Raw genomic sequence first — 26,568 nt, forward strand, 5'->3', positions numbered from 1 at the left:
AGAGGTTGGGGCTACACCATGGTGGATACACCACAGGACACAGCTCAGCTCATCAGCTACGCTGGTGGTGCCTCTGGGAAGCATATTTAAGAAAGGGAAAAAACACTGCCCGGCAGTGAGGAGTGAGGAAAAAAGTATGAGAAACAGTCCTGCCACACCAGGGTAAGTGAAGATTCCCCCACAGCCCGTGGGGAAGACCATGGTGATGCCGGTTGTCCCTCTACAGCCCATGGAACACCGTGGTGGAGGAGATGGCTACCCTGCAGCCTGCGGAGGACCCCGTGCTGGAGTAGGTGGATGTGCCCTGAAGGACTGAAGCCCGTGGAGAGCCCACGCTGGAGCAGTCTGATCCTGAAGGACTGCAGCCCAGAGGAAGGACCCACTCTGGAGCAGGGGAAGAGCGTGAGGAGGAAGGAGTAGTAGAGACAAAGTGTTATGGAATGACCACAACCCCCGTTCCCCATCTCCCTGAGCTGCTTGGCAGAGGAGGTAGAGGAGTTGGGAATGAAGGAGTGAAATTGAGCCTGGGAAGAAGTGGGGTGGGGGCAAGTGGTTTAGTTTTGTCTTTGTTTCTCACCATCCTACTCTATTTTCAATTGGCAATAAATTAAATTGATTTTCCCCAGGTCTGTTTTGCCTGTGACAGTAATTGGTAAGTGATCTCCCTATGATCTCCTCCTGTGATTTACCTTGACCCACAAGCTTTTCCGTCTTTCTCCCCTCATCCTGTTGAGGAGGGGCACTGAGTGGCTGGGTGGGCGTCTGACAGCCAGCCAAGGTTCACCCGCCGCAGTGGATCCTGTTTTTTCAGTACTTTCCCCTGCTTACTGCTGGTATGAGAAAGAAAAGAAAGCCTTCCTTTTTTGCTTTTGCTATTTTTTGAAAGAGAACCAGTTTATCTTTCAGTGACTAGACTTGGTGGTTAGACTAGATGATCTTCGAAGGTCCCTTCCACCCCAAACCATTCCATGATTCTGTGTCGTATGACTTGGAAGTGAAGGACTCATCCTTTTAAAAATCCTCAGTGCCTACAAAATGCAGAAAGTAGCTATCTATTTTCTAGTTTGAGGTCACTTTTTTTCCAAAATAATTGACTGTGTCTGTGCCAGGCATGTGTAAAGATTGTAAAGAGAAAGTTAGCAACACTTAATAGGAAAAATATTTAAGAGCCATGATTAACAAAACCATAACTGAGATGATAAAAAAATATAAATTCTACTGCTCAAAGGAATATATTCATTTTGGTCTTGATGAAAGTGTTTTTTAATTTGCTTTGGTTGTTTGCAATGGGAAGTGGAATGAAAACCATTGATATTTCAAGGCTATCAGAAAAGTTACAGTGAATTATGTTTATTTTCAGGTTACCAGCTTGTACAGTGTCCTTCAGTGAAGATCTGGGTCTGTGTTTGTTTAATAGAAAAAATATGAATATCACAGAAAAAATGAGGACTTTGATCAATCACAGATGCCAAGAGCAAATTCACTGCTGACTTGGAAATCCCAGGGTCTGGATGGATGATGGTTCAGTGCCTGACATCCAACAGGTTTCACACACTTGAAATCATAGAGACAACTTGAAAAACACAGCTAAAAACCCCACCAACCAAAGGACAGTTGTGAATGATTTGCATATAGAGATATTGGGCTGGAGAAAACGGTATCTTCTACATAATGTTTTCCCATGCAAAATCTGAACCTCCGCAGCACAGCCTTATTTCTATGACATTGCTTGATTCAATTTGTTATTTAAAAAAACAGAAATGGGGATGAATTGTCAAGTTTAGTTCTGGATTTGAATGCAAAGTTCAGGAAAATTTCAGGGCTGAATTGGATTAAGATTAGATAATCTCTGAGGTTAAAAGGTCATCTCTAAAGAATAACTATGTGCAAATGCTCCAGAATTCCAGTTGTCTTCAGATCTGATACTTTGGCATTTAGAATTTCTAGTACTTATGAATAAGCAGTGCAAAAAATAAAAGAAAATGGAAATGTTGCGGTTGCAGTGAGTTAATATACCATGTACAATTGCATTAAATGTGCTTAAGTCTATTTAATACCACACAAATTCACAGTGTCAGTCTTTGAGAGCTTTTTATGGTTAAAATGATGATTCCAGTGGTACAAGTCCGATCTCGCTGTAGATCCTTATTGAAGGTTTCCCACTTCAGCCCAACTCTCAGGGAGTACCTGGTGGCTTGGGGTGATGCGTGCTGTTAGATTTGGGATTAACCTCAGTGTTTTCTCATGTATTGCTGGTGACAGTGTTTTGGCCATACAAATACATGATCCCCTGATCCTGTAGATGGGCTGCTCATGGCCGGTGGTGTGACTGTGCTGTGCTCCGTACCTGAAGATGCACTCTTGTTTTCTTCCCCAGAGCAGAGGTGGAGAGCAGAAACTATCGCAGGACAGCTGCAAGGAAAGGAATCCCCTTAGACCAGAAAGATGAAGACTGGGAACTCAAGAAAGAAGAGCTTGAGAGAAACCCACCGTGTTCTTGGGAGAACTACGCATCCTCCGCTCCAAAGAAAAATCGAAAAAAAAGGGGGAAGCAGGAGCGTGCCCTGCCTATTTGGTGCCGCCGACAACTCGCAATGCAGAGCACAGACGCTGGCTGACCTCAGATGCATCTGCAGGGTGAAATACGGATGAACAGGAGAAGCAGATGGCCACAAGAAGGCATCTTTGTGATGTACTGTAAATACTGTCATTAATAGGATAGATGTGCTTCTGTCTGTCTGTGTGTCTATGTGTATCAGATCTCAAATATCAGAAAACTGCTGAAGATGTTTAAATATATTAATACTCTAAGTCACTGAAATTTATAGATTTACAGAAATGACAGCAATTACCCCTATTGTCTGAGAGGGAATTGGTTTTGCTCCTAAGTGATTCACAAAAGCATCTGGGACTGTGGTTCTGCTCACTCTGGTGATATCTGTGGCTTTTGCTTGGTTGGTTCTGGTCCTGAGTCAACCAGGAGGCTCTGTAGGGGCTTGTAGCCTCTGGTGTTGCCTTTCTTTTCTTTGGGAGTGGGGTGTAGTTGCTTCTTCTGGCTGAAGGGGAGACATTGATGTTGACCTTTTACAGGACACATGGGTCTAACAGCCTGTATCTACCATTGCTGGCCCAGCAGAAGGGAAAACATGCTTCCTTGTTACTGCTTTCAGACATCCGTGGCTGCCAAGACAGTTAGAGTACTACCTTATTTTTAGCAGTGCCCCCAGCCATTTTTATGTCCATGCTCATAGGAATGCTGTGGAACCACTCCTGAGCTATCCCTCTGCTCATCAGCACTTTCCATGGCAAAAGCATTTTTAACCGTTTCACTCCTCAATCACAAAAAATGTGAATTTGACCCAAAGCAGTTTTCCGTGCCATGCCATTACCGGGCAGCCATTTGTTTTGACTTCTGACATCTTTTATGTGTCTGCTTCCCCTCCCCTTATGTGTCTGCCTCCCTTCCCCTCTGCTTCCCTTCCACTACCCAAACCTGGTCCTTCTGGAGTGCCTTCGCACCCAGCCACAACACTCGGGCATCGCAATCACAACCAACAACTCTCTGATCCATCTCCCTCTTCTAGATTTCCAGGGACTAATTCAGCTGTCTACACAGAGGTGTCTAATGCCACTTGAGATGCTCTTGAGTACGCAGGCTGACCCTGCAGGTCTCCAGAAGATCCTGTGCTGTAGCTCCCAACCCCGTGCCGATGTCTCAGATAGCCTAGGACTTCTCAGATGACTCGAGATGCCTACGTTTGGGCAAACGAGTCGAGCTCCAGCTTTGCCTTGTGTCATTTGCACTTTCCAAGCCATGTGAAATGTCAACTCCATCCATAGTTAGCCTGGCTCTTGAAGTAGTGACAGTGCAAGTGGAGACATCCATGGGACAGAGCGCCTATTGCCATGCTGACAAACTAAACAGGCCTGTTTCTAGCCCCGAGGCCAGCTGCTGGAGTGTCCTCTAGTTGAGGAACAGTTTCCTCCGGGCTGGGCACACCATCCCATCTCCCCAGAGACCAACTTTAGCATATGGGCTGTGCACTGTGGCCGTGGTGTTTTATAACTTGTCTTCTCCGATGCCAGCTGGATGGGGCTGGTGCATGGGAGGGGTGATGCTGTGTTGGGCACCATGTTCACACGGATTTCGTGGAGATGGAAGAAGGTGTCTTCAGCATGGTTTGCTGGGGCTGCATTCTTTTGTGTGAGAATATCTGCAAGATGTTGTTTTTGCCTGCTGAGTCTTGTGGTATATGACTTTTGAGGGATGATGTCGCGTGGGATGTAGGGAGTAAGAAGGATTTTCCGTGGTCTTTTTGTGAAAGCAATTGGGACTGTCATGCTAAAGGATCAACTGCATTGAGCAAAAGCAGGGAAAGAAGGGAGGTGTGGTGGTGCCGGTCCTTTAAAGGCCTTTCAGCTGTGGACATATGTCCAGATGAGATGTTTAAGATCTGCCTCCCTTGGGAAATGTGGGTGGCGAGGAGTGTCTCCTATTGTGGAAGTGGAGTTTGGCATCTGATCTGAATTGCAGCTAAAGGCAAAGGGCTCTGAGCGGCTAGTTTTGATCAGATGACTCAAGCCCTTTCATTTTAGGGGAACAACATTTATGTAATTTTTTTGCTTTACTACTTCAGGAAAATCCAGAAAAGAATGAAAGCTAATGGTTTGAAAACACTTTCTTATACTTTCTTATTAATCTCTTCCTCTTTCATTTTTGAGGGGATGGAGAGGAAAAGGGAAGGGAGCGCTCTTTTGCCCACGGAAAAGGCAACCCTTAAAATAAAAAGCTTACAAACTAAGCTTTTTCACCTTCACTTCAGCTTTTCAAATTAGCATCCCAGGGCCACTCCTGTTCTCTGAGCAGAAACTCTTCCTCTGGGTTGATTTCTAATAGAGAGTACATAGGAATTAGTGAGTCCTTCACACTCTTGTCCTACAAGATGACTGCCTCTCCTTTATAGGGGAAAAAGAAGGTCTGAGAAGCTTTCTGCTAGTAGAAATACCTTAAAGGTTGTTCTCAAAAAGGTGGCAGAGAGAAAGCTCGACAGCTTCTTATAGACTGAATCCATGTCCAGCAAGGCTGATGCTACACTTGGGATGACTCCCTGGAGAGCATTTTGGATATATCTGAATTCTGCAGAGCTTCAAGAGGCCTCTGAGGTTTGGGCTCCACACCTGGTGAATGTACTCTTTCTGGGTGAGTGTTTTAAAACAAAAGCAGAAACAAAACCCGCCGAGATGCATGAAAAATGCACTCAGCACTTGGCATGAGGTAAGGCGTCCCTCTGGGCCTGAGCTGGTGAAAGAAATGAACAATTCAGGTTCTGCACAATTCAGGTTCTGCTCTTTTCATGCTGAAACTAGTTCATGTTTAGACAATCTGCTGTGGTGGGTTGGCCTTGGCCAGCTGCCAGACGCCCACCCAGCCGCTCCTTCACTCTCGCTCCTCAACAGGACAGGTGTGGAAAATAAGATGGAAAAGCTCATGGGTCAAATTAAAGACAGGGAGATCACTCGCCAATTACCGTCACAGACAAAACAGACCCGACTCGGGGAAAATCAATTTAATTTATTGCCAATTGAAAATAGAGTAGGATGGTGAGAAACAAAGACAAATCTAAACCACTTGTCTCCACCCTCCCTTCTTCCCAGGCTGAACTTCACTCCTTTATTCCCAACTCCTCTACATCCATCCCCCCGAGCAGGTCAGGGGGATGGGGAATGGAGCTTACGGTCAGTCCATAATGCACTGTCTCTGCTACTCCTTCTTCTTCACGCTTTTTCCCTGCTCCAGTGTGGGATCCCTCCCATGGGAGACAATCCTTCAGGATAAGCCTGCTCCAGTGTGGGGTATCCATGGGCTACAGTCCTTCAGGTCATGTATACCCGCTCCGGCGTGGGGTCCTCCCCGGGCTGCAGGTGGATATCTGCTCCACTGTGGAGCTCCCTGGGCTGCAGGGGGACAGCCTGCCTCACCATGGTCTTCCCCACGGGCTGCAGGGGAATCTCTGCTGGGGCATCTGGAGTACCTCCTCCCCCTCCTTCTCTGTCCCTGTTTGTTGCAGGACTGTTTCTCACGATTTTCCTCACTCCTCACTGCCAGGCAGTGTTTTTGCCCTTTCTTAAATATATTTTCCCAGAGGAGCCACCAGCATCACTGATGGGCTGTGTCCTGCGGTAGGTCCATTGGAGCTGGGTGGAACTGGCTTTCCCTGGCGCAGGACAGCCTTGACCTTGCCCCACAGAGATCTCCCTGGACCCCCCAGCACATGGCACGAACACCCCGTACATCTGCCCATGGGTCACTGGGAGATGAAAACGTGACTGTTCCATGCTGCACTTTGGTCAAAACCCACCTTCCTTGGTGTTTTACCGATCCAGAGTCCATTGGTGAAAGCAGATCTCATAGAAAAGGAAAAGCAGTCCAGGAGAGCAGTCACACAGAGTAGGGGAAATCATGTTTTTGCGTGAAGTGGGGCAGAGGGAGGACACGTAAGGCTGGCATGGGAAGTGGGCTCTCCACCCCACCTGTCCAACCCGAGGCCATTTCTGCATTGCTGTTTATGAGTCAGTAACCACCTCAAGTGAACAGTAGTGATCAACATATTCACGTGTAAGTTATAAACCAATGCAACATAGCGATACAACTCATAATATTACAAAGTACACAGCCACAGCAGAAATAAATGTGAAACAAAATGGATATGTGTTGTTTAGTTAAGTAGTTTCGATCAACAAATACCAGAGTGTTTTTAGAAAGTTTGCAGTATTGTTATTCCCCTTTTGCAGTTAGCCCATGTACTAGCTCTGAATTATTTTGTTATTGACAATAATTTAGCTCAAAGAATTATCTAAATCAAATGATAATTTGATCAATTCTATGATTCTATGATAATATTAATTTATTTAACTCATAATAATTTAGTTCAAAAAATTTTAATGAAGTTTTCTTAACTTAGTGAAGATAAAACATCTGTACCATCTATACTGGCTGGAGAGTTGCATTAGAGATTAAATTACTTGTTTTTTATAATAAAATATCAACATTTTAACTTTCAGGTAGATGAAGATGTGTCTGAAATTTGCAATTTTTATACAATAAAAACCACAAAGACAGGCAGAAACCCACAAGCTGGAAGAATTTAAAAAGCTTTGAATAGCTGCAAATGGTTGGGGTATGGGGTGAACATAAAAGCACCAGGGATAAATTATTGAAAGAAAGGAATATACCCATGTGATGCACAAATACCAAATCTGGGACATCCCAGAAACAGCAAGATCTTCTCATTAAAGTTTTTCTTTTTGACCCAAGCAATACAAACCACAGAAACAATGAAAGTGTTTATCCACATGCCAGCAAATGCCTGAAATGTGATGATTACCATAACCATGGCATCATATGAAGTGGCATTAAATTTATCTTGAGAGTAATAAGATTCCATCCTCCAAGATGGGTTGCAGTGCTGTGCCAGAGAAGTAGGTTGTTGCACCAATGCTTAGTGCAGGTTGACATCTGCTGTTCCCTGAGCATCACGTGTGGGAGCAGGAGTTTATAGAGCTGGTGGTGGTGGGGATTTTGGTGCTGCTCCTGTTCAGAGCAGGGCAGGTGCAGGAATGTAAATGTGCTGGGTATTCCCTTACCTGGTATCAGCGTCAGTCTTCAGTATCTGAATTTCAGTTCAGAAGAGCTGTGTTGGGTGACACAAACAATGTAGATGTTTTTTCTGTAGTGGACAATGTTGTGATTAGTGACTGTCCCATGTTCGATCACTGTCAGGATTCACAATCTGGGTTCTTCTGTCCCTTTGTCACCTATGATACTCACACAGAGGGGTGCACTCAGCAAATAACAGGGGAGTCACTGTCCTCTTTCATCTGAGAGTCCAGGAGCTGCAAAATTCAACCAAGATGTTGGAAACTGGAGTTCATTTTGATTCTCCATGGGCACTGAAATCTGTGTTAATTTTCCCAATGGTAATGCCTTAATTGTAATTGAATATCCACATGGTAGGGGGAGGGCATTGAAGGAAAAGCAGGGCTTTCTTTTAAAGGTTTAAGTTGAAGCATATAGAGGAAAAGGGCAAAACTAAGCATGAGTCCATGTGCCAGGGTTCAAAACTCATCTGCTAGCAATGTGAAGAGTTTTAGGGATGGGACCATGCTGGGTTCCCACCACACTGAAATACCCTCAAGCTTCCAAACGACTTTAAATCCTGAAAACTGTGGGGTTTTTAACAAGCAAGGTGTGTTAAGTTCTGTAGGGCATGGACTGCCTATACACTTTGGGTTCGTAGAGGACCTTGCACATTGGACCTTGCACATTGGGACCACAGTTACCAATTAGATCTTGGCTGATGCTGTGGTGTAATCAGGAAAAGTTTAAATCACAACAAGTAGCTATATAGCTACAAGAAATAAACCACCAGCATTTTCTTTCTTCAGAATGATGCACTTGTTTTCTGGGGGATATGAATGCAAGCACTACTCTTTGATTATTATTATCACATGCTCCTATTTGCATTTTTTTTTTTCTAAGGACCTTGCTGCAGCATTAACACACTGAAAAGCTTTTACAGAACGCCTGGAGTTCATCTCAACAACAAAACGTGGTACCTACCACATGTCTCCATGAAATCCATTCAGATATCCCAGTGGCTTTTAATAGAAATACTGGTGAGATCTTCACCACCCTTTATTTTTCATATTGCCTAGAAAACATTAATGTCGTAGCTAGGTTTGGATGCAGTCATTCAAAAATATTATGGATCATTTAAAGCCGGTCATGCTTGACTGAGATGATGTTAGAGAGGGTCACTGCACTTATGGATGGATATTGTCTATGGATATTGTCTGGAAGCTCAAAACAGAATTGCTTAAGGAAAACAATCCAATTCTCTGAGGCTAAAAATGCAAGAATTAATGTAAAACCAGATGATCTCCAGGTCCTTCAGACCTGCAAGAAGTCAGGAATGAAATCATCAAACTGTGATGGCGATCAGGCTCTTCTTGTGTGTGACCATCAACCTTATGGGCGCTGGACACAACGCCGCTGGCCTGCAGCAGGTATCGGTAAGAAGCAGCATTTAATGAATCACCCACTTCTCTCTCTGTATCTCGTTTGCCATCACCTTCATGTCTAAAGAGGGTGGAAGTTTTACAGGCTGGGTGGCAAGGAGGCAAATCTGTTCCTATTTTTCGATCTGTGCCCTTGAGTCCAGGAGTCAGGGCTGGCTCATGCCAGGTGGCCATTAGTGGATTTTCTTCCCCTGCAGGTTGTGTTTCAGGAGGCTGATTTGGCAATTTCTCTCCCTGTAACCCCCATTCTGCTGCTCCTGTGACAGGTGGGCTGGGAACTGATGGTTGCTTTTTGGTGAATTCAGTTGGTTTCCTCTCTTGTGGCCCTGGTTTTATGGGATGGTTTGTGATCATGCCTCTGGGGGAAAGATGCTGATGAAGCACGTGGATTAACTCCTTCTTTGCGCTCGCTGGTACTGAGCGTGCAAGCTGTAGAGACCCTGGACTCTCAAGGTGGCCAGTCCTGCACCCCCCCACCGCAGTCTGGTCCCACAGCCCCCTTCCTGCCCCATAACAACCCTCCTGCTTCTTGCAGTGCCTGACACCTGGGGTCTCACAGCCCGGGAGGAAAAACTGCTGGCAGGCTGCGAAGCATGGCCAGGGAGCTCCCTGCTGAATATCTCCTGTTGCCCCCCTCCACCAGATCGGGACAGTCCTTCCCCTGAAGGACGGGGGTGCGGCGTGACGCTGGGCAAGTGAGCAAAGGAGAGGCAAAGGTAACAGCAGTAGGGCGAAGACGGGAGAAGGAGGAGGTGCAGGAAGCCTGTGGGAGCAAGAAAGTTGCAGGAGTGTGCAAAACCTCTTCATGTGGCTGCCAGGAGGAGAAACCCTCTGAATAGTCGGAGGCAAAGCTCAGCCCTGTTCTTGCCTTCTCATCGAGAGGCTTTTCTCCTGCCCTGCTTCACCCTGGCCCACATGGCTTGTGTTCACAGGGAAAGACCTGGGTGGGATTCCCGTGCAAAACATTGGGAGCACATGGCTTCATAGGCATGTGAGTGGGACCAAACCAGGACCCCGCGCTGTACTCCTACTCTGAGACAAAGTCTTCAGGATCTCCTGAGGAAGCCCAAACCCACACATTTTGCTAGAACTTGATGGCTGGCATTTTGTTGATTACAAAATAACACTATTTTTAAATTAAAGATGATGCTTTACCCATAGAACCAGATGAAAACAAAAATTTGTTTACATCTACCGAGATGTTTCCAGGAATAAAAAAAAACCCCACCAAGCAAACCTTCTCTTAAAGTGGTTTATTCAGGTTGCAGACCATAAGCCTCTTCTTTTGAAGAGGTTGTTACTTCTGTACTCAGCAGCTTTGGTAGTCTCATGTCAGGATGGGGCCAGGATGGTTTGTAAAGCAGAAGAAAAGAGTGAGATTATCTCTGAAGAAGTCACAGGAATTTTAAATAGTTCAATAGCTCCCAATTGCTACAAGGGTTAATATGCTAAGAATAGTTATAAAATGAGGAGGCAGATTGCTTATCGGGTTGGCTTATGACAATATTTAATAAGGTTAAAATCTGCTTTTCCTTTTAAAGTTCAACTTTTTTTATGGCTTATGCTTATCAGTACTTCTGAAGGCTATTCACCTGCAGGACACTATATCTACACTGGCAGGTAGCACCAGATGATCTTCTGAAATGGATTCCTGGAGGATATGTTGTTTCACAGCACTGGTTACCTGCTCCTCTGCCTTTATGGTATTCCCACCTGCTTCTCCATTTTCTGGCTTGGGATCAGGGTGAGATTTCACTTCATTTGTCTGTGATTTTGAAACTGTACTTTCTATGTTTCAGATCCAAAACTCTGCTGAAGACAGAGGTAAGGATGCAATATTTTTATGTTAGTGGAAGTCTATCAGTCATCAAATGGTGAATTATATCAACTCATGTCATTTAATCACTAACTTAGGTGTATTATTTCTTTTGATAGCTCATGATGTTGATGGAGGGCAGCTTAGAAAGGACATTCCAGAAATAAACTCAGGTAAGTCAGGACAGTACGCAAGCAGAGTGTTGTATTATTACAGAGACCTGAGCTAGCCTTTGGGGACCACAAGTCTGGCAGATGTGATGGCACCAGAGGGGACTGAAAGCTCCCTCCTATGTGAGAAAAATCCCAAATGTATCATGGATACAGGGGCAGGGCAGTTAAAAATGTGGGGGATGAACCCCAGGTACTTCTGGAGAGAAGGGAGAAGACCTCTGCTTTGGAGTCTGGTAGCAATCAGAGAAGATGGTAGGGCAGGAGCAGGGCATGGGGCAGAGGACAGAAAGGTCCATAAAAGGTTGGTGTTGGAAAGGGAAGATGGAAAGGCCAGGAAACTTCCACAAGGATAATTTTGTAGGAAGCCCAGGATCTTAATCTTAAAGTTGGAACCACACTCAACTGCTCCTGGGGAAGGGTCAACAACCTCTGGACTGAACCTGCACCCCTCCCCACTGCACTCTTCTGCAATATGTCTCCTGGAGAAACCTTAGCAGTGGCTTTAGTTCAACTTCTGCTTCACTGATATGCATTTATCTTAAGTGACTTGGTTGGTTTTGCATGACTGATGACCAAGATATCAAGCTTAAGTACCTTCATCTCCACCCCAGGGTTTCAGTGGCATTGCCTTGAGCAAGTTTTCATTTCCTGACATTGCCTGTTAAATTCTTTATGCTCCGGTGTAGGTTTCCTCTGGTTTTGCTGACAGAACAGAAACCATGGTGTAGGGTTGGGGGTTTGTTTGGTTTGGGTTTTTTGTTTTTTGTTTTCTTTTTTTTCTTCTCTTCATGTGTATGTGAGGGGAATATAAGTTATTTCTATAACAAAAGATCTGAAGATAAACTGTCTATGCAGGGACTGTGCTTATACGAGGGCATTAAATGAAAATGTTACACTAGCAGGACTATACAGTGGCTGGGGTCTGGGCTCAGCTCTGCGTGGGGAATTTGGCACCTTAAAAAAATAAAGGTATAAAATAAGAGTCTCGAATGCTGTGTTTTTAAAGCATGGAAGATATGGATCAGCTACTTAAAACACAGGTGTCTGTTGCCAGTTCAAATCCATCCCCTCCAGCACCACTCTAGAAGGGAAAGGAGTCTCAAACCTTGTATCTACCAGCCCATGTGGATCTTTTGGATACCCTCGTGCATCTCTAATGCCACCAGACACCTATGTTTGGCAATTGGATGGACACACAGCTGTAATGGGATCTGAGACACTTAGCACAAAGATTTAATTGCTTCAATCTGAGCTTGGTTCAGGCTTGTGTGGTTGAAAAGGTGGACTGAGCCTCTTCCCTCTCCGCGATCCTTGTCTTTGTCCTTTGAGCATGTGGGGAATCCCAGATGATTAGCCTAGGTCAGCTAACTAGTTAGGCTATTGAATGCCTAACTTCTGGACAAATCCATTCCACCTATATATCGACTACAATGTTCAGAAGTCCACAGCTGTTTCAGGATACAAGCCTGGGAAAAATAATAACATCTTCTCTGGGCAGCTGTTATGAAATTGTTATGGAAATCTTAATTCAACCCCAAATCCTCCTTAGCTGCAGATGGAGGACTGGCATGTTATAGTATGGCAATGGTTATTTGTTTGCTTGTTTCTGGGCAGTTGCTGTTTAAAGAGAAATGGGTTGGTTGATGAGGCAGCCTGATAGTTTGCATGGTCTTTGGAAAAAACATATTGTAGTTCTTGTTATGTTACTCTGGCCTAAATGGTTGTTTATCTCATTTCAGAAATGGGAAGGAAGCTTTTTGAAGGTGATATTATCTTACCGGTATGTGCTGCTGATCTAAACGAACATCAGCAAGAGTGTAGATTGGGCTTAAAATGTTAACACAAGCATGTTGATCTCATTAACAGCTGGAGAGGAATGCTCTGAGAAACAGCTCCTACAGATGGAAATTTCCCATCCCCTATATCCTAGCTGACAGCCTGGGTAATAAGACTTTTTATTATGGTAGCACTGTATTACTTGCATTAGATATACTCTGTTTTTATCCAGCTCTCCAGGCTGCTTTTGTTTAATTTGCTGTTGAGTTATGCTGCATTAATGCTCTTGCTACTGCTGGCCAGACAGAGCGACGCAACTCTGCTCCAGCACGCATTGTTTTCAATGTAACATCCCCAGTGAGCAGCTGGATGCTGATGAGCAGCCATTTAACTAGTATCAGTGTATTTGGCTGAGATCTCTGGATAATGCAGTCAGGAAATCCTCATCTCAAGAACATGCATGTTGATCTACTGCACCCTTCATGCCTTATCTCTTCTTCACAGTCCCGGCTCAGTACAGGCAGAAAGGAAATGCAGATATTTTATAAGTAAAAAAGTTTAGAGCATTCTCCCTTCTTGTTTACATCCAATTTTAGGCACTATTTTAAATTTTGAACAATGTAATAGTAAAAACTAATAGAAAATCAGTGTTAAAATCCTATGGATCTTTTCTGTGTTTACTAGCCGTGAGCTCAAAGTTTACAATACATGAAATTATATAATAACATGCAATAAAATTACCCAGCAAAACCTGAGCAATGCCTTGGATGTCCAAAAGCCTGCTTGTTTGCTTCAGCACTATCAGTTTATCTAATGAAAGATATTATCATTCCCTATGGCCTCTGCCAAAATTATGCCAGTCAGGGAATTCTGCTAACAGCCTCCTGCTCTTTCATCCAAGTGGATATTTTTTATACATGTTCATATTTTTAATGCATGCTTGTTCATATTTTCTATCTAGAATTATAGATATTTATAGTATTATAGAAGCAGAACAACTGCTATTGTTACCCTCTGCTGTGTGTTTCAGATCTGAATGCTAAAGGTGTTATCCTGCAGGCGTTTGAAATGTTCAGGCTGAAGTCTTGTGTTGATTTCAAGCCCTACGAAGGGGAACCGACTTACCTGAAATTTGAGAAGCTAGATGGGTAATTTTGTATTAACAATCTGGTTTGTACCACCTTGTTTGATATGATAGTTTTTCTAACTCAGGAGACATTCATTTTCATTCTTGCTAGTACAAGAGACAGAAATACCTGAGCCACATTTCTGTCCCAGAGCTTATTTGTATTACACTGGAGATAAAACCAATGCAAACAGACTAACCCAAGGTATTATCTGCGTTTTGATGTTCTCTTAATATAAGAAAAGACTATTTTATTTCCATTTGCATTCTAGATACTAAAGTTAATCCCTTTCTTGGCACCCTTTCAGGGAAAACAAGCAAATAACTTCCTCCTGGTGATGGTTAGGGGCAGGGTATGTCACTAGTGTGTTGGCATTAGCATGTAGCTTCTTCCTTGCTTTCAGAAGCATGGTTGGGTTTACCCGACCAAATGTTGAAGCCAAGAACTTCTACCACTGTGCAGGTCACGGTGGGTTGCTTTTGTGCTCAGTGGGGAGGACGTGACTCTTCCAGGCCACAAACCATCTCACCTAAAATAGAAGTCTAAAATAAGTCTGGTGACTCACATCCCAAATGCCTGTTACTGTCCAGGGACTGTAAAGGTGCCAGGGAAGCTAACTCAGCGGCAGATGCCAACACTGTGACTGTCTGAAGTTAGGGGATTTCCTTGCTTGCTGGGAAGGACCATCAGGGAGCTGGTGACACCAGCTAGTGTCTGTGTCTAGGAATCCAGCGTAGATCTGCTCTTGGGTGAGGGGAGGTGGGTGCACAGCATTTTTGGACAGCTTTTTTTTTTTTTTTAAACACACAGTGATGAATTACTTCCGAATGGACATGAAAAGTTAGGATTTAAATCGGTATTTAGGAACCAAACCAGGGAAGCCAATGCAAGCTGAGCTCACTGGAGGCTGCTCAGTACCTTTGAAAATTGGACCACTTAGTAAACATACACATAAACAACAGCCAATGCAGTGTATGAGGTTATAAGGCACCTGCTGTACTTTCTTGTGCTGCTCAGCTTCTGCTACTCTCCTTCCTATATTGGTTGAGCTGGGGCTACCCAGATTTGAAGAGCAATAGCATTTGCCATCACCACCTCCTTTACAAGAACTGCATCCAGCTGAAGAACATGCATGCGCTGCCCTCCAGGGAGGGCAAAATGAAACAAGAAGGACAATCACATCTGGGACAGGGACTCATTGCCAGGCTGTGGCAGGATGCTGAAGGTACAAGTTGCTCTGTATTCTGGCACTGCAAGTCTAGTCTGGGCAAGACTGGAAAACTCAGATGGGAAATTCTAAAAAATATTATTTTTTTACTTTTACCTTGATCTTGCAGTTGAGTTAATATGTAGAAACAAATCATAGAAGGTATTATGCAAAATGGGTGCAATATCTAAGTCTTTGCCTTACAGGTGCTGGTCTTCTGTGGGGGACCTTCAGAGTGGCCAGACAGTGTCTATAGGAGAGAGATGTGACTATAAAGCCATAGTGGAACATGAGCTCCTGCATGCCCTGGGATTTTACCATGAGCAATCCAGGACGGATCGCGATGACTATGTTCAGATATGGTGGGATGAAATTATTGAAGGTATGATGCAGGTCTGAAATGATTGAGAATCATCTGTAGATGCATGTCCCTTTTTTTCCTATGCTAAAATGTGTCTGAGAATGGCTGCCTACATATTGACAATTGGACCATTATTCAGTCACAGGTAAAGCATTTTGAAAAGATGTTATGATGTGCTAAGTTTTATTTCTGGTCTTACCTAATCACTTGTGTATGTTTTCGTCTAGGTTTTGCATATGCCTTTGACAAACACAATGACAGTTTCCTTGATGACCTCAATACCCCATATGATTATGAGTCAGTCCTGCACTATGGACCATATTCTTTCAACATCAATAGCAACGTTCCTTCCATTACAACAAAAATTCCTGAATTTAATGACATCATTGGGCAGAGGCTGGATTTCAGCAGGATTGACTTACTGAAGCTGAATCGCATGTACAACTGCAGTAAGTCCTTCTTCTCACACATGTATTTGAAAATCGTTACTCAAGCTTCATGATAACATGGATGGAGTCACATGAGAGGAGCAGGAACAATTCACCCTTGGGATCCTCTCACAATGCTAAGAGAAACTATAGTTCTTATGCAGCAACAAGCTCCATGGTAGCCAGATCCCCATTTCTTTATAGAATACCATTGAAGTGAATCAAGTGTCTAATGCCTTTCATTCACATGGACTTTTCTGTAATATTACTTGTAATAGTTACCATTTCCTCCATGGATGATGATCATCGTGCTGTTGAGGATGATAAAATCTTCAAGAAACAGTAGTCTGGAATTGGGTTCTCTGAAATCAGTGTATTTCAAGTTCTTTTTTCTGCCTATGTGATGTCTGATAAGACAACTGAGGTCAGGAGCACAAACAGCGATAATTGTGCTTTCCAGCTCCACTGGCAAAGCTATGAAAGTAAATACTCAACATGCTGTGTGGGACTGATGTACTGTGTTAACGTACATCTGAATATTTCCACTAGCTTCAGCAGAACTATTTCTGATTTACACCCTGAAGAGAGAAATGGGCTACAGAGCCTATCCCAGGTGGGCTTAGAAAACATGATGAATGTCTGAAAGGGAAAACTAGTACATAGGGGCCAAGCTGGTTCCCACAAGGAAATATTCAGCTGAGAAGGGGAGAAAGTTATAAGATGTTTCTTTCAGGAGGAAACATCATTTATGTGTGGTAACAGAGACGTAGATGTGAAAGTCTATGTAGTCTTCAGTTGTATTAAGAACGTATTTGCTGATGTTAAGTGCTGTATGCAAACACTCTGGAATGGGGTTACCAGTGAGAGCTTTATTTGATATTAATGGACATGGTAAAATACGTTACTCTATTCCCGGCAGCTTCGAGCCTCACCTTCTTGGACCAGTGCTCCTTTGAATACATCAATATCTGTGGGATGGTGCAAAGTAGACAAGATGGTGCTAGATGGGACCATACGTTGGGCAAACCAGGAGATGAAGACCATACTTTGGTGGGAAGCTGTGCAGGTAACAGGTGTAGTTTTAGATGGTCGTTAAACTTTACCATGCTTTTATGAGATGTGAGGATGAAGACATACAGAGACAAATAAGACATTAGAAATACCCTTTTATTAATGTTAATCACTGTATACCTCATGCTAAACATGACTCTTGAATTTTCAGCTAGAAAGGCTAATAATTTTAATTTGAAATGTTTAATCCTTCTTTAAATCTTCTTCCTACATTGTAATATCTCATGAAGAAATGACCATTTGAGACTTAGCTGCTATAAGTTGTTTGGTAGCTCCATTAAAATGAAGGGAGCTCCACCAGAATGCCACAACTGACTCTAGTGAAACTCCATAGAATTTAGTTAGATGAGAGTCTCCTCCTTTTATGTATATGTTACAGGATTTTGAGTAATTTTCTAGTTTTTGTTTAAAGCTGAAAGACACTTTCCCTTTGTACAGGAGTTCACTTGAGGCAACCCCGCAGAAGGACATGCATAAGCAAATATCACAATACTCAAATCTTGTTTGTAGACAAATTCTGACATTGAAACAAAACCAGGATCATCAAAATAGGAAGCTGAGCTTCAGCAATGTGTCACAGAGCAGGAGGAAACCACCCTCGGAAGACTTTTCGAGGGAGGGGTTGCTGTGTGATGCAGAGCCGTATCAGAAGGGTGTAGCTGCCGGCAATTCAAAGTTTGTTCGAGCCACTCCACACAGGGAGGCTGAAGGATTATCTGAGAAGCAAACCTGCAGCGATTTCTCCTCTTCCAAGGAGAGTGTTGCATGGGGTCCTTTTGATTGAGGCTTTGGCTCCAACCGCAGTGATTTAAACACACATTGAACAAATATGATTGTATGGAGTTCTGCAGTATTTTGATTGCTGCCAGGACACAGGAATCGAGTAGGATCTGTTGTTTTCAGAGGCAGTGGGGAGAAAATTAAGCACTGCAGAGGAGTATCACATAGACAGTCCACAAATCCTCCAGCAAACAAGTTTCTTTTGAAAGTCACAGGCATGAGCCTTGCTGGTCTGTGTACAAGTGGTCACAGTTAGGCACGTCTGCTTCCCAGAACACAAGTGGTGGTTAGTCACAAAAGTGTCTCACAGTGCAGGAGAGGAAAAAAATACTGAATAGAAAAGCAAGCCATTTCTGTGGAACCTGCTCCCAGGGAGGAGGGAGTAACAGATGGCTTTTGGCAGTAACAGATCATGTTTGCTGCCTAATGCTGTGTTTGATTACAGTTTGGAGATCCTGCAGTTATACCAAATTTGCAGTCAGTGAGAAGGAGAGCAGGCACATAGCGGGCAGGGCGAGGGGATGCTCCTGTTCTCACCACGTGTGGGGTTTGAGAGGGCAGATGTGCGCCCGGTGAAAGGCGCGCTGCAAAAACCAGCACTTGGAAGATCCTCCGAGCCGGGAGCAAAATGAACAGGAGTGCTGTTTAAGTCCCATCGTTAGACAATTTCTTGGATTTAGAGGAATAAGTCTGGCTGTTGTTTGATGGGCTGTTTGCTTGCAGTTTGCAGGGTGTGCGGTTTGCTGACACTGTAAAGGTTCTGGATGTGTGACAGAGCATGTGGCTGGGGAGCTGACAGCAGCTTCCTGCCTCTTGTGGCTGGTGACAGATAATTAACTGCTCAGCTTCCAGGAGGGGGAAGAAAAAAATGTTTAAAACTTAAGTAGCCAGCCTTCTGAAGTTTTCTGAGAGCAAACGGGTCAGCAGTTATTGGAAAATAAGCAGCTTTATTGGGTATTTGTAGGGGAACTTACTGCAGAAGGCCAGCAATGCTTATGGGAACACATCCAAGCACAGGCATGTAGCTGGAAACAGCAGTGGAGCTCAGAACGGCTTCAGGTGGCAATTCAGAGTTGTTCTCTATACGGTGTCTGCTATTTGCATCAGTCACCTCCCAGACAGACAGAAAAGTGCAAAGCCATAGATGCAGCCACAGGGTATTTGGAAACCCCCAGTATGATGCAGCTAGAAAATGTCCTTGCTGTCAGGAGAGACACTTCCTACAGCGAGAGGATGTATTGAGGCTATTAGGTGAAGCTGATGCACTTGCTCAGTTGTCTTCACGAAGCTGATTTAAAAGTGGAATATACATAACGGGGCTGATGCAGATGATGAGGGTGCAAGCGGTCAGCCTTTGTAACCAGGAAGATCAAAGAATAAGTATCGCTCCAGCCCACAGACAGAATTGCAGACTAACTATGAAAGAAAAGAAATAGTTATTTCAAACACATTAGCAAGAGAAGGCATGAGTTCATGCAAAGTAATTGGGCTGGAAGTTAATAAATTCTCTACCCATAGCAGAAGTAAGGCAAAAATGTCTTCAGCTACTTTTATAGGTGTCCTGGTTTCAGCTGGGATAGAGTTAATTTTCTTCCTAGTAGCTGGCATAATGTTACATTTTGGATTTAGTATGAGAAGAATGTTGATAACACACTGTGTTTCAGTTGTTGCTCAGTAGTGTTTATACCAAGTCAAGGATTTTTCATCTTCTGATGCCCAGCCAGCGAGAAAGCTGGAGGGGCACAAAAAGTTGGGGGGGACACAGCCAGGGCAGCTGACCCAAACTGGCCAGAGGGGTATTCCATACCATGTGACATCATGCCCAGTATATAAACTGGGGGGAGTTGGCTGGGGCAGGGGGATTGCTGCTCAGGAACTAACTGGGTATTGGTCAGCAAGTGGTGAGCAATTGCATTGTGCATCACTTTTGTATATTCCAATTCTTTTATTATTATTATTGTCATCGTATTATTGTTATTATCATCATTATCATTATCATTATAATTTTCTTCCTTTCTGTCCCATTAAACTGTCTTTATCTCAACCCACGAGTTTTACTTTTTTTTTTCCCCGATTGTGTCACCCATTCCAGTGGGTGGGGGGGAAGTGAGCGAGTGGCTGTGTGGTGCTTAGCTGCTGGCTGGGCTTAAACCATGAAAATATCGAAGCCTGATCTATTGATAAAAGGCTTACAGGGCGTGGTTTCTAGGCAAAGCAGAAGACTGAAGGTCTTGACCTAACAGGACCCTTCCAATACTTTCCTAGTTCGTCTGCAAAAAAATCCCTGCCCAAGTGCATCCACTTATATTTGCACACGCTGGCAGGATTGGCACATGTATGGTTTGTACTTAATTTCTGAAGAATGAAACCAAATGTGTGCCTCATTTAATCAGTTAAACACTAGTTTGCAAGCTGTATTTCAATGCATTTTCATTTTAATACTGATTTGCAATTTAGGGAGAATTCTTTCCTATTGAAATATTTTTTTTTCTACTTTGAAAATAACTTTCTAGCTCAGGCAAGTGAAAACTGCAGTAAAGCTTATTTAGCACTGGCATTTCATTAGTGAATGGATCAAAAACTTTTCACACAACTGTGTTTTGTGCTTCCTAGATAGAGGATATTTCATGCACTTAGATACAAAAACTGGACTTGCTGGTCAGTCAGCTCTTCTGGAATCTCGCATCCTTTATCCAAGGAAGAAGGAAAAATGCCTTCAGTTTTTCTACAGGTTAAATGGCAGTCCACAGGACAAGCTAGTTATCTGGGTTAAGAAAGATGATGGAACTGGAAATGTTAGACGGATGGAAAAGCTGCACACTATTACAGGTAAGTGAAAGTGTGGTTTCATAGCTGAAGTGCTGGCAACTTTGATGCGAGACAACACTGGCGTGGTTTCTTGTATGAAAGTTTGCTCAAGTGTCCAGCGTAAATCTAACCTTAATTTGCTTCAGTTGAGTAACTCCAGAGTTAGTGCCCATGAGAACAGAATTTGGCTCAGAGGCGGTTTCCTTAAGGCTGTTCCCAGATTAGCTGGGGTGCAGGGCATCACACAATCACCATCCAAACCAACGGGTCACAGGGCACTTGAGGAAGACACAGCTTGATTTGGGATTGAGTACCGGGCTTTCCATTCTCACATATATGTATTTCCCCCTTCAGCTGACGGAGAACATCACTGGAAATTGGCCAGCATTCCCTTCAGTGTCCAAAACAAATTCCGGTATGGATTTCAGGGCATCAGAGGAGATCCAGCCAAGTCTGCGGGGGGGATTGCCATCGATGACACCAGCCTGACAGAGACAAACTGCCCCACCAATGTCTGGCACATCAGAAACTTCACATCCCTTTTTAACAGTACTTCAAAGGGTGATTATATCATGAGCCCTGTATTTTACAGCTCGGAAGGCTATGCCTTTGCTTTACAGCTGTATCCTCACGGAAGAAGTTCATCATCCTACACGAATTACATGGGGATTACTTTCCATCTCTGCAGCAGTCCAAACGATGGCCTTCTTGAATGGCCAGCTGGACACAGACAAGTTGTGTTGTCTGTTTTGGATCAAGACCCTGATGTAATCCACAGGATGTCCCTCAGCCTTAGCTTTACTACAGACCCAAACCAGCTAGTATATGGTAAGTCAGAGTGTGCCAGGGAGAAATATAGAAACGCAGAGGTTTGCTCAAGCTGGAGAAAATTGTTGAAAGCCAAGAGACCAGGCTAGATTTGCTCTGCATGTAACACTACTGGGCTGACTGGAGATCAGCTTTAATTACTTCTATATTTTTACACCACAGGCAGAAATGACACCCTGCAGTGGGACAAGCCATCTATCACTGGAAGTTTTTCTTCTTTCTGCAACTGCTACATCAGCCCAGGTGTTGGCTGGAATACATTCCTGACCCACAGGGAGCTGCACTGGAAAAAATTCCTTAAAAATGACAGTCTTTTCATCTTTGCTGATTTTGAAGGTAGAGTATTATAATATCAGAACCTCCACCAGAGCAGAGCAGGTACATACTCTTCTGTTTGTAAGGAAAACACAAAAGATGAGGGTGATTAGCAAACATCTAGAGAGTAATCTATTTCAGGGACAAGGTTTTTAAGTGCCTAGTGATTTCAGGTGCCTGGATTTTTGAATACCCAATATGAAACCCTGTGGATGACCTTGATTCTCTGGTCCCTGAAAATCAGATTTTTCAGGACAGATTATACTTCCATGTCTTGAATAACAGTCTACTTAATGGTGTCCCCAATTGCCACCACCCCTATATCACCTCCAGCTTAAGAAACTTGTGGTTTGAAAATGAAGGGGTTCTTTTCAGACCTTGAAAAACTGGCAGAAGGAGTTTTTGATCCAAAGCTTCTCTCCTGAGGTTGCAATTTTTGTCAGGACCATGTGCAGCCGCTCTGCCCTGCCAAAGGCAGCGGGGAAGGGGAAGAGAGAGAAAAAAAGCTGTCTGGTGCAGAGGGCAGCCTGGCAGGCAGGTATCCCTCTGAGCAGGCCAAAGGGACTGTGCGTGCCCATCCTCTGTGACAGCCACGTTTCAGATGGCCGTGTTCAACTTACCTCACGTTAGGTGTCCAAAAATGAACTTTCTAGACTCCTTTGAGGGTGTCATTTGAGAGCAACGGGTACCTCTGGGGAGCAGCTGATCCCATTCCATTATAGTTGTGATGAACTGCTTTTCTGATGTGCTGATCTCCATCGGCTGCAAAGGAATCCATCACTGATGACTAATGGTGGGTGAGATGAATCCTACCACCCTTCTGAAGTGAGTTTCCTTTGGAAAATGTCAGTGCCTGGAAAGTGGAAACACTTTGTATAAGTAAATAATCATTAAATCAGACCTGACCCTAGTACAGAGGTCAGAGCACTTGTCTCAGATAGTTGAGAGTGCCCTGTGATAATCCAGACTCACTCCACATGACTGAGGGCTGAGAAGACCCGGCTGTGAACTCTCCTGGCAGGAGGATTTCTCCCTTGCTCTTCATGAAACAAAAATGCAAAGTTCTTGTTTTCATGCTGGCAGAGAATGGAGAAACTTTTGAAATGGCAAGAACTTTCGCAAGGTGGGAAAGCTGCTTCCCATGAATGCTTAACCAGGAATGTGCGCTGCCTAACAAAAATGCAAAGAGCAGTCTACGTTTCTGGCATACAGAATGGCCCAGCTTTTCTGCAGGTTATGTAGGGCGTTTGGCAACACTTCCAAATCCCCTTTAGCAATAAGAAAAGTAGCTGAGGCCTCTTTGTGCTTTCTCTGACAGCACTTTGTACCGGCAGTAATTCACTGGGGGAAATTCAGTCCCACTGTGTCATATGGGTGCCAGTGGTCCCAAAAACATTTGCAGCTGCTAGGTGAAATTGTAGTTAAGAAATTGAAAGAATTGTTAGGAGACTGCATTTAGTCTCCAGTTATAAACAGGTTCAGCTTAATTTCTAGATATTAAATCTAATACGGTCACATTTATAAGGTTCCAGTCTCTGCATTTGAATATTCATTTTGATACTAGGGTGCCTAAAAACTCAGGGGCAGTGTTACATTGCCCTCTGATGAAAGTTGGATGTTGTCTCTGTATAACCACTGAGGGTCTCCCCCATGCCTCCCACTTCTCCACAAGCCTTTCCACCCTCTCTCTTCACCTCCCAGCCCTGTTTCAGACCACCTCTGACCCAAGCCCTCTACTCTCTTGCCCCAGTCTCCCTCCAGCTCAGTAATCCCAGGATCCCCGGCTGGGGCTGAGAAAGACGCAGACTGGAGGACCATGCATGGCTGCAGCTCTCTGCCCTTCCAGTTTCCCCTCCCACCTCCTTTGCTGGGTACTGCTGCAGCCTCTAGAGATATTTGGGTGAATTATTGTTGCTTCGTTTCTTGTCCCTGGAATCAGCCTGAAAGTCATCCCAAATTACACGATAGAACTGTACTATATGCTCCATGTATTAAATTAATTACTTTTTGTCTTTTCTTGCAGATCTCACCCCTTTGATTACATCTGAAGTCCCAGTCCGTCCATGAAGTGCCCTCAACCTCTTCACTACAAGTGCGAACAGTCATCCGTGATGATAGATAAAATATATTACTTCACTAAAGAAACTGTATTCCGTGTTTTCTGTATTTTAAGAATTTGAACTAAGGTTCCCTGTTAGTTTTAAGAGCCTAAACCCATAGACCCTCCAAAGATTATTTTGGCCCAAGCAGCAAAGTGCTTCTCTTAGTTATATCGTCTTTTTAATTCCCATGTTTCATTCTTTTTGTTTATCTTCGCTGATGGCAATGCTTATTTCCCAGCTCTTATGTCTGAAGTCTCTCTGTGCAGCCTTCCCTAGCCAGAAGAACCAGTGCTTGACTTTCCAGGATCCTGTTCCAGGACTTCCCTTTTCTCCCCATGGCCGTTACCACTTCTTCAAGCCCAGCTTTTGATAATGCTCACTCCAAAGTATTCAACTTATTAGGTCACTGCTAAAAGAATCGCATGCTTCCCTACCTTCATCTGAGACTGGACCCAGTTCAACATTATAGGTCCTGCTAGGAGCCTGCTCCAGCGTGGGCTCTCCGTGGGTTCACAAATTCCTTTGGGGCATATCCCCCTGCTCCGGCGTGGGGTCCTCCCCAGGCTGCAGGTGGATATCTGCTCCACCGTGGACCTCCATGGACTGCAGGGGGACAGCCTGCCTCACCATGGTCTTCCCCACAGGCTGCAGGGGAATCTCTGCTCCGGCACCTGGAGCATCTCCTCCCCCTCCTTCTCCACTGACCTGGGGGTCTGCAGGGTTGTTCCTCTCACGTTCTCAGTTCTCTCTCCAGCTGCTATTCCACAGTGTTTTTCCCCTTTCTTAAATATCTTATCCCAGGTGCTACCACCATCACTGATGGGCTCGACCTTGGCCAGCAGCGGGTCCATCTTAGAGCTGGCTGAAACAGGCTGTGTCCAACATGGGGGCAACTTCTGGTGTTTTCTCACAGAATCCACCCCTGTAGCCCCCCTGCTACCAAAACCTTGCCGCATGAACTGAATACAGGATGCATTTGGGGACGCACAGATTGTGCAAGGTGCTAAATGAATATATTAAATTGCATTAGTATAACATGAGATGGCTGCATAATCATTTTCCTCTACAAACTCAAATACATGCTTACAGAATGACTTATCTTTAGACATCCTCTTTAGTTTCTTGGGCAATTCTTAAGTTAAGGGGACTAAAAAGCAAGTGTTTTTCAGACTACTCTGATTTTGCTTCAGTTTTTTGTCCCTTTCTCACGTCCACTGCTACATGTCTGCAAATCATTGCCTTTGTGCTGTGTTTTCACTCACTGTGCCCCCCTGTGAAAACAGCCTCTACATGATGTATTTTGAGACATTCTTCTCTTTTATTAGTAGTGTGCCCTGTTCTGCTTAGGTATCAGTGTCCTTTGAAATAATAGTTCACAAAAGCAGGTGTTGAAGATGACCTGCCTGTATGCTAGGTGAAAGATCAGTCCTCTGGGGCCCTTCTTCTCAAGATAAGATCCCTGTACTTATTCCTCTGCAATATGAGCTCGTACAAATATCTTCCTACTTTTATCTGTTTGGAGGAAAATATGTTGCCTAGGTTGCAGGACTGACTCCTTTCTAGGACAGGGTAGTCACTCTACACAGGCACATTTCCTACTCAAAACCTACTTGCATTTGAGGCTTCTTCACACTGAAGTCCCGTGTCTCTCACCAATACTGCTGGGAAGCAGTGTGTGAACCACCTCCAGAGCACTTTTTCTTCTTTTCCTACTCAAGCCCTCTGTGTTGTGGTGTGAGCGGTAGAGTCTGTGGTACAAGCCTTTTCCTACCTAATTGCTGGACAGAGAGGCGGACATCCTCACCTTCATCACTTCTAATTTCAGATATGAAATGAGGGAGCAGGATTCAATTGCCTAAGTTTAAGTTAATTGCCTAAGTTAAGCGCTGAGACTCTCCAGGGCACATGGGACATTTGCAAGGGGATAAAAGATATGATGCAGGACCTGTGGGAGATCTAGAGCTTTCTGGAGCCTTGGCTCAGTTAGCCCATGTGCCTTCCCTGACCCATGTCCCCCGAGAAAGATGACAGCAAAGTGCAGGGCAAGAGTTTTTCATCTCTAAAACCCACCAGAAAAGAAAGGAGCATCAAGCTGGAAAGCCAAGGATCTACTGACATATGTGACCGTCTCTGGAGGTAAAGGGTGGCATGTTGTGCACTGGGGCATCAGTCCTGGGGTGGCATCAGCTGTGGGAAAACACAGTCAGGGCATTCATAATCATATCTCTTTTATCTCTAATCTTTACAATGTGATGTTAATTATTAATTGAGAACAGCACTGGGACAAAATCTAATGTCACTGGACTGCTATAAACCCAGAATAATTCTGCTTAAGCATGTGGCTTTCTTTCTGTGCAGCTGAGATCATAATGCTGACAGTTAACAAGCACGGTGGAAGGAGTCAGCAACTTTTCACCAGATTGAGATCTTACACGAAGTCTGGGTAGGCCTTTCACCAGCTGCACTGAAGACATGAAGTTATCACATTCCTTTCTGTAACATTCCTCCAAAGTGGACTTAGGTAATTGATAACAACAATGCCATCATGTGCCATTTAGGAGGGAAATCTTGCTGTTATAATAGTGTTACGAAGGTGGAAAGTTCAAAGCTGGTTGGCTGATGTTCTGTGGAAAGCTCAGCAGCATGCCCTATATATTGCAAGAGATGAGAGGGACCAGCTTCTTTTTCCATTGCAAAA

General features: G+C 44.1%; 2 protein-coding genes across 4 annotated transcripts in view; both read left to right on the top strand.

Annotated features, from left to right (window-relative positions):
* The window catches only part of ANKRD66 (ankyrin repeat domain 66), a 12,564-nt gene extending 9,206 nt beyond the window's left edge, over window positions 1–3,358 (top strand). For all 3 annotated transcript variants that reach the window (XM_052809338.1, XM_052809337.1, XM_052809336.1), the window contains one exon: window positions 2,378–3,358. In XM_052809338.1, coding sequence (XP_052665298.1) covers window positions 2,378–2,618 — 241 coding nt within the window. In that variant the 3' untranslated portion in view covers window positions 2,619–3,358. The remainder of the gene's footprint in view (window positions 1–2,377) is intronic.
* A 7,472-nt stretch (window positions 3,359–10,830) lies between these two features.
* LOC128151866 (meprin A subunit alpha-like) lies at window positions 10,831–23,876 on the top strand. The gene is made up of 11 exons (XM_052809607.1): window positions 10,831–11,067; window positions 12,807–12,847; window positions 12,934–13,009; window positions 13,874–13,991; window positions 15,384–15,559; window positions 15,766–15,987; window positions 16,886–17,032; window positions 20,431–20,646; window positions 20,980–21,453; window positions 21,616–21,789; window positions 23,792–23,876. Exons 1-11 carry the CDS (start codon window positions 10,950–10,952, stop codon window positions 23,833–23,835), a joined length of 1,806 nt encoding a protein of 601 aa, XP_052665567.1. The 5' UTR covers window positions 10,831–10,949; the 3' UTR covers window positions 23,836–23,876.
* The last annotated feature ends 2,692 nt before the right edge of the window (window positions 23,877–26,568 follow it).

Source organism: Harpia harpyja, chromosome 15, assembly GCF_026419915.1.
Source record: "Harpia harpyja isolate bHarHar1 chromosome 15, bHarHar1 primary haplotype, whole genome shotgun sequence".
Classification (NCBI taxonomy): Eukaryota; Metazoa; Chordata; class Aves; order Accipitriformes; family Accipitridae; genus Harpia; species Harpia harpyja.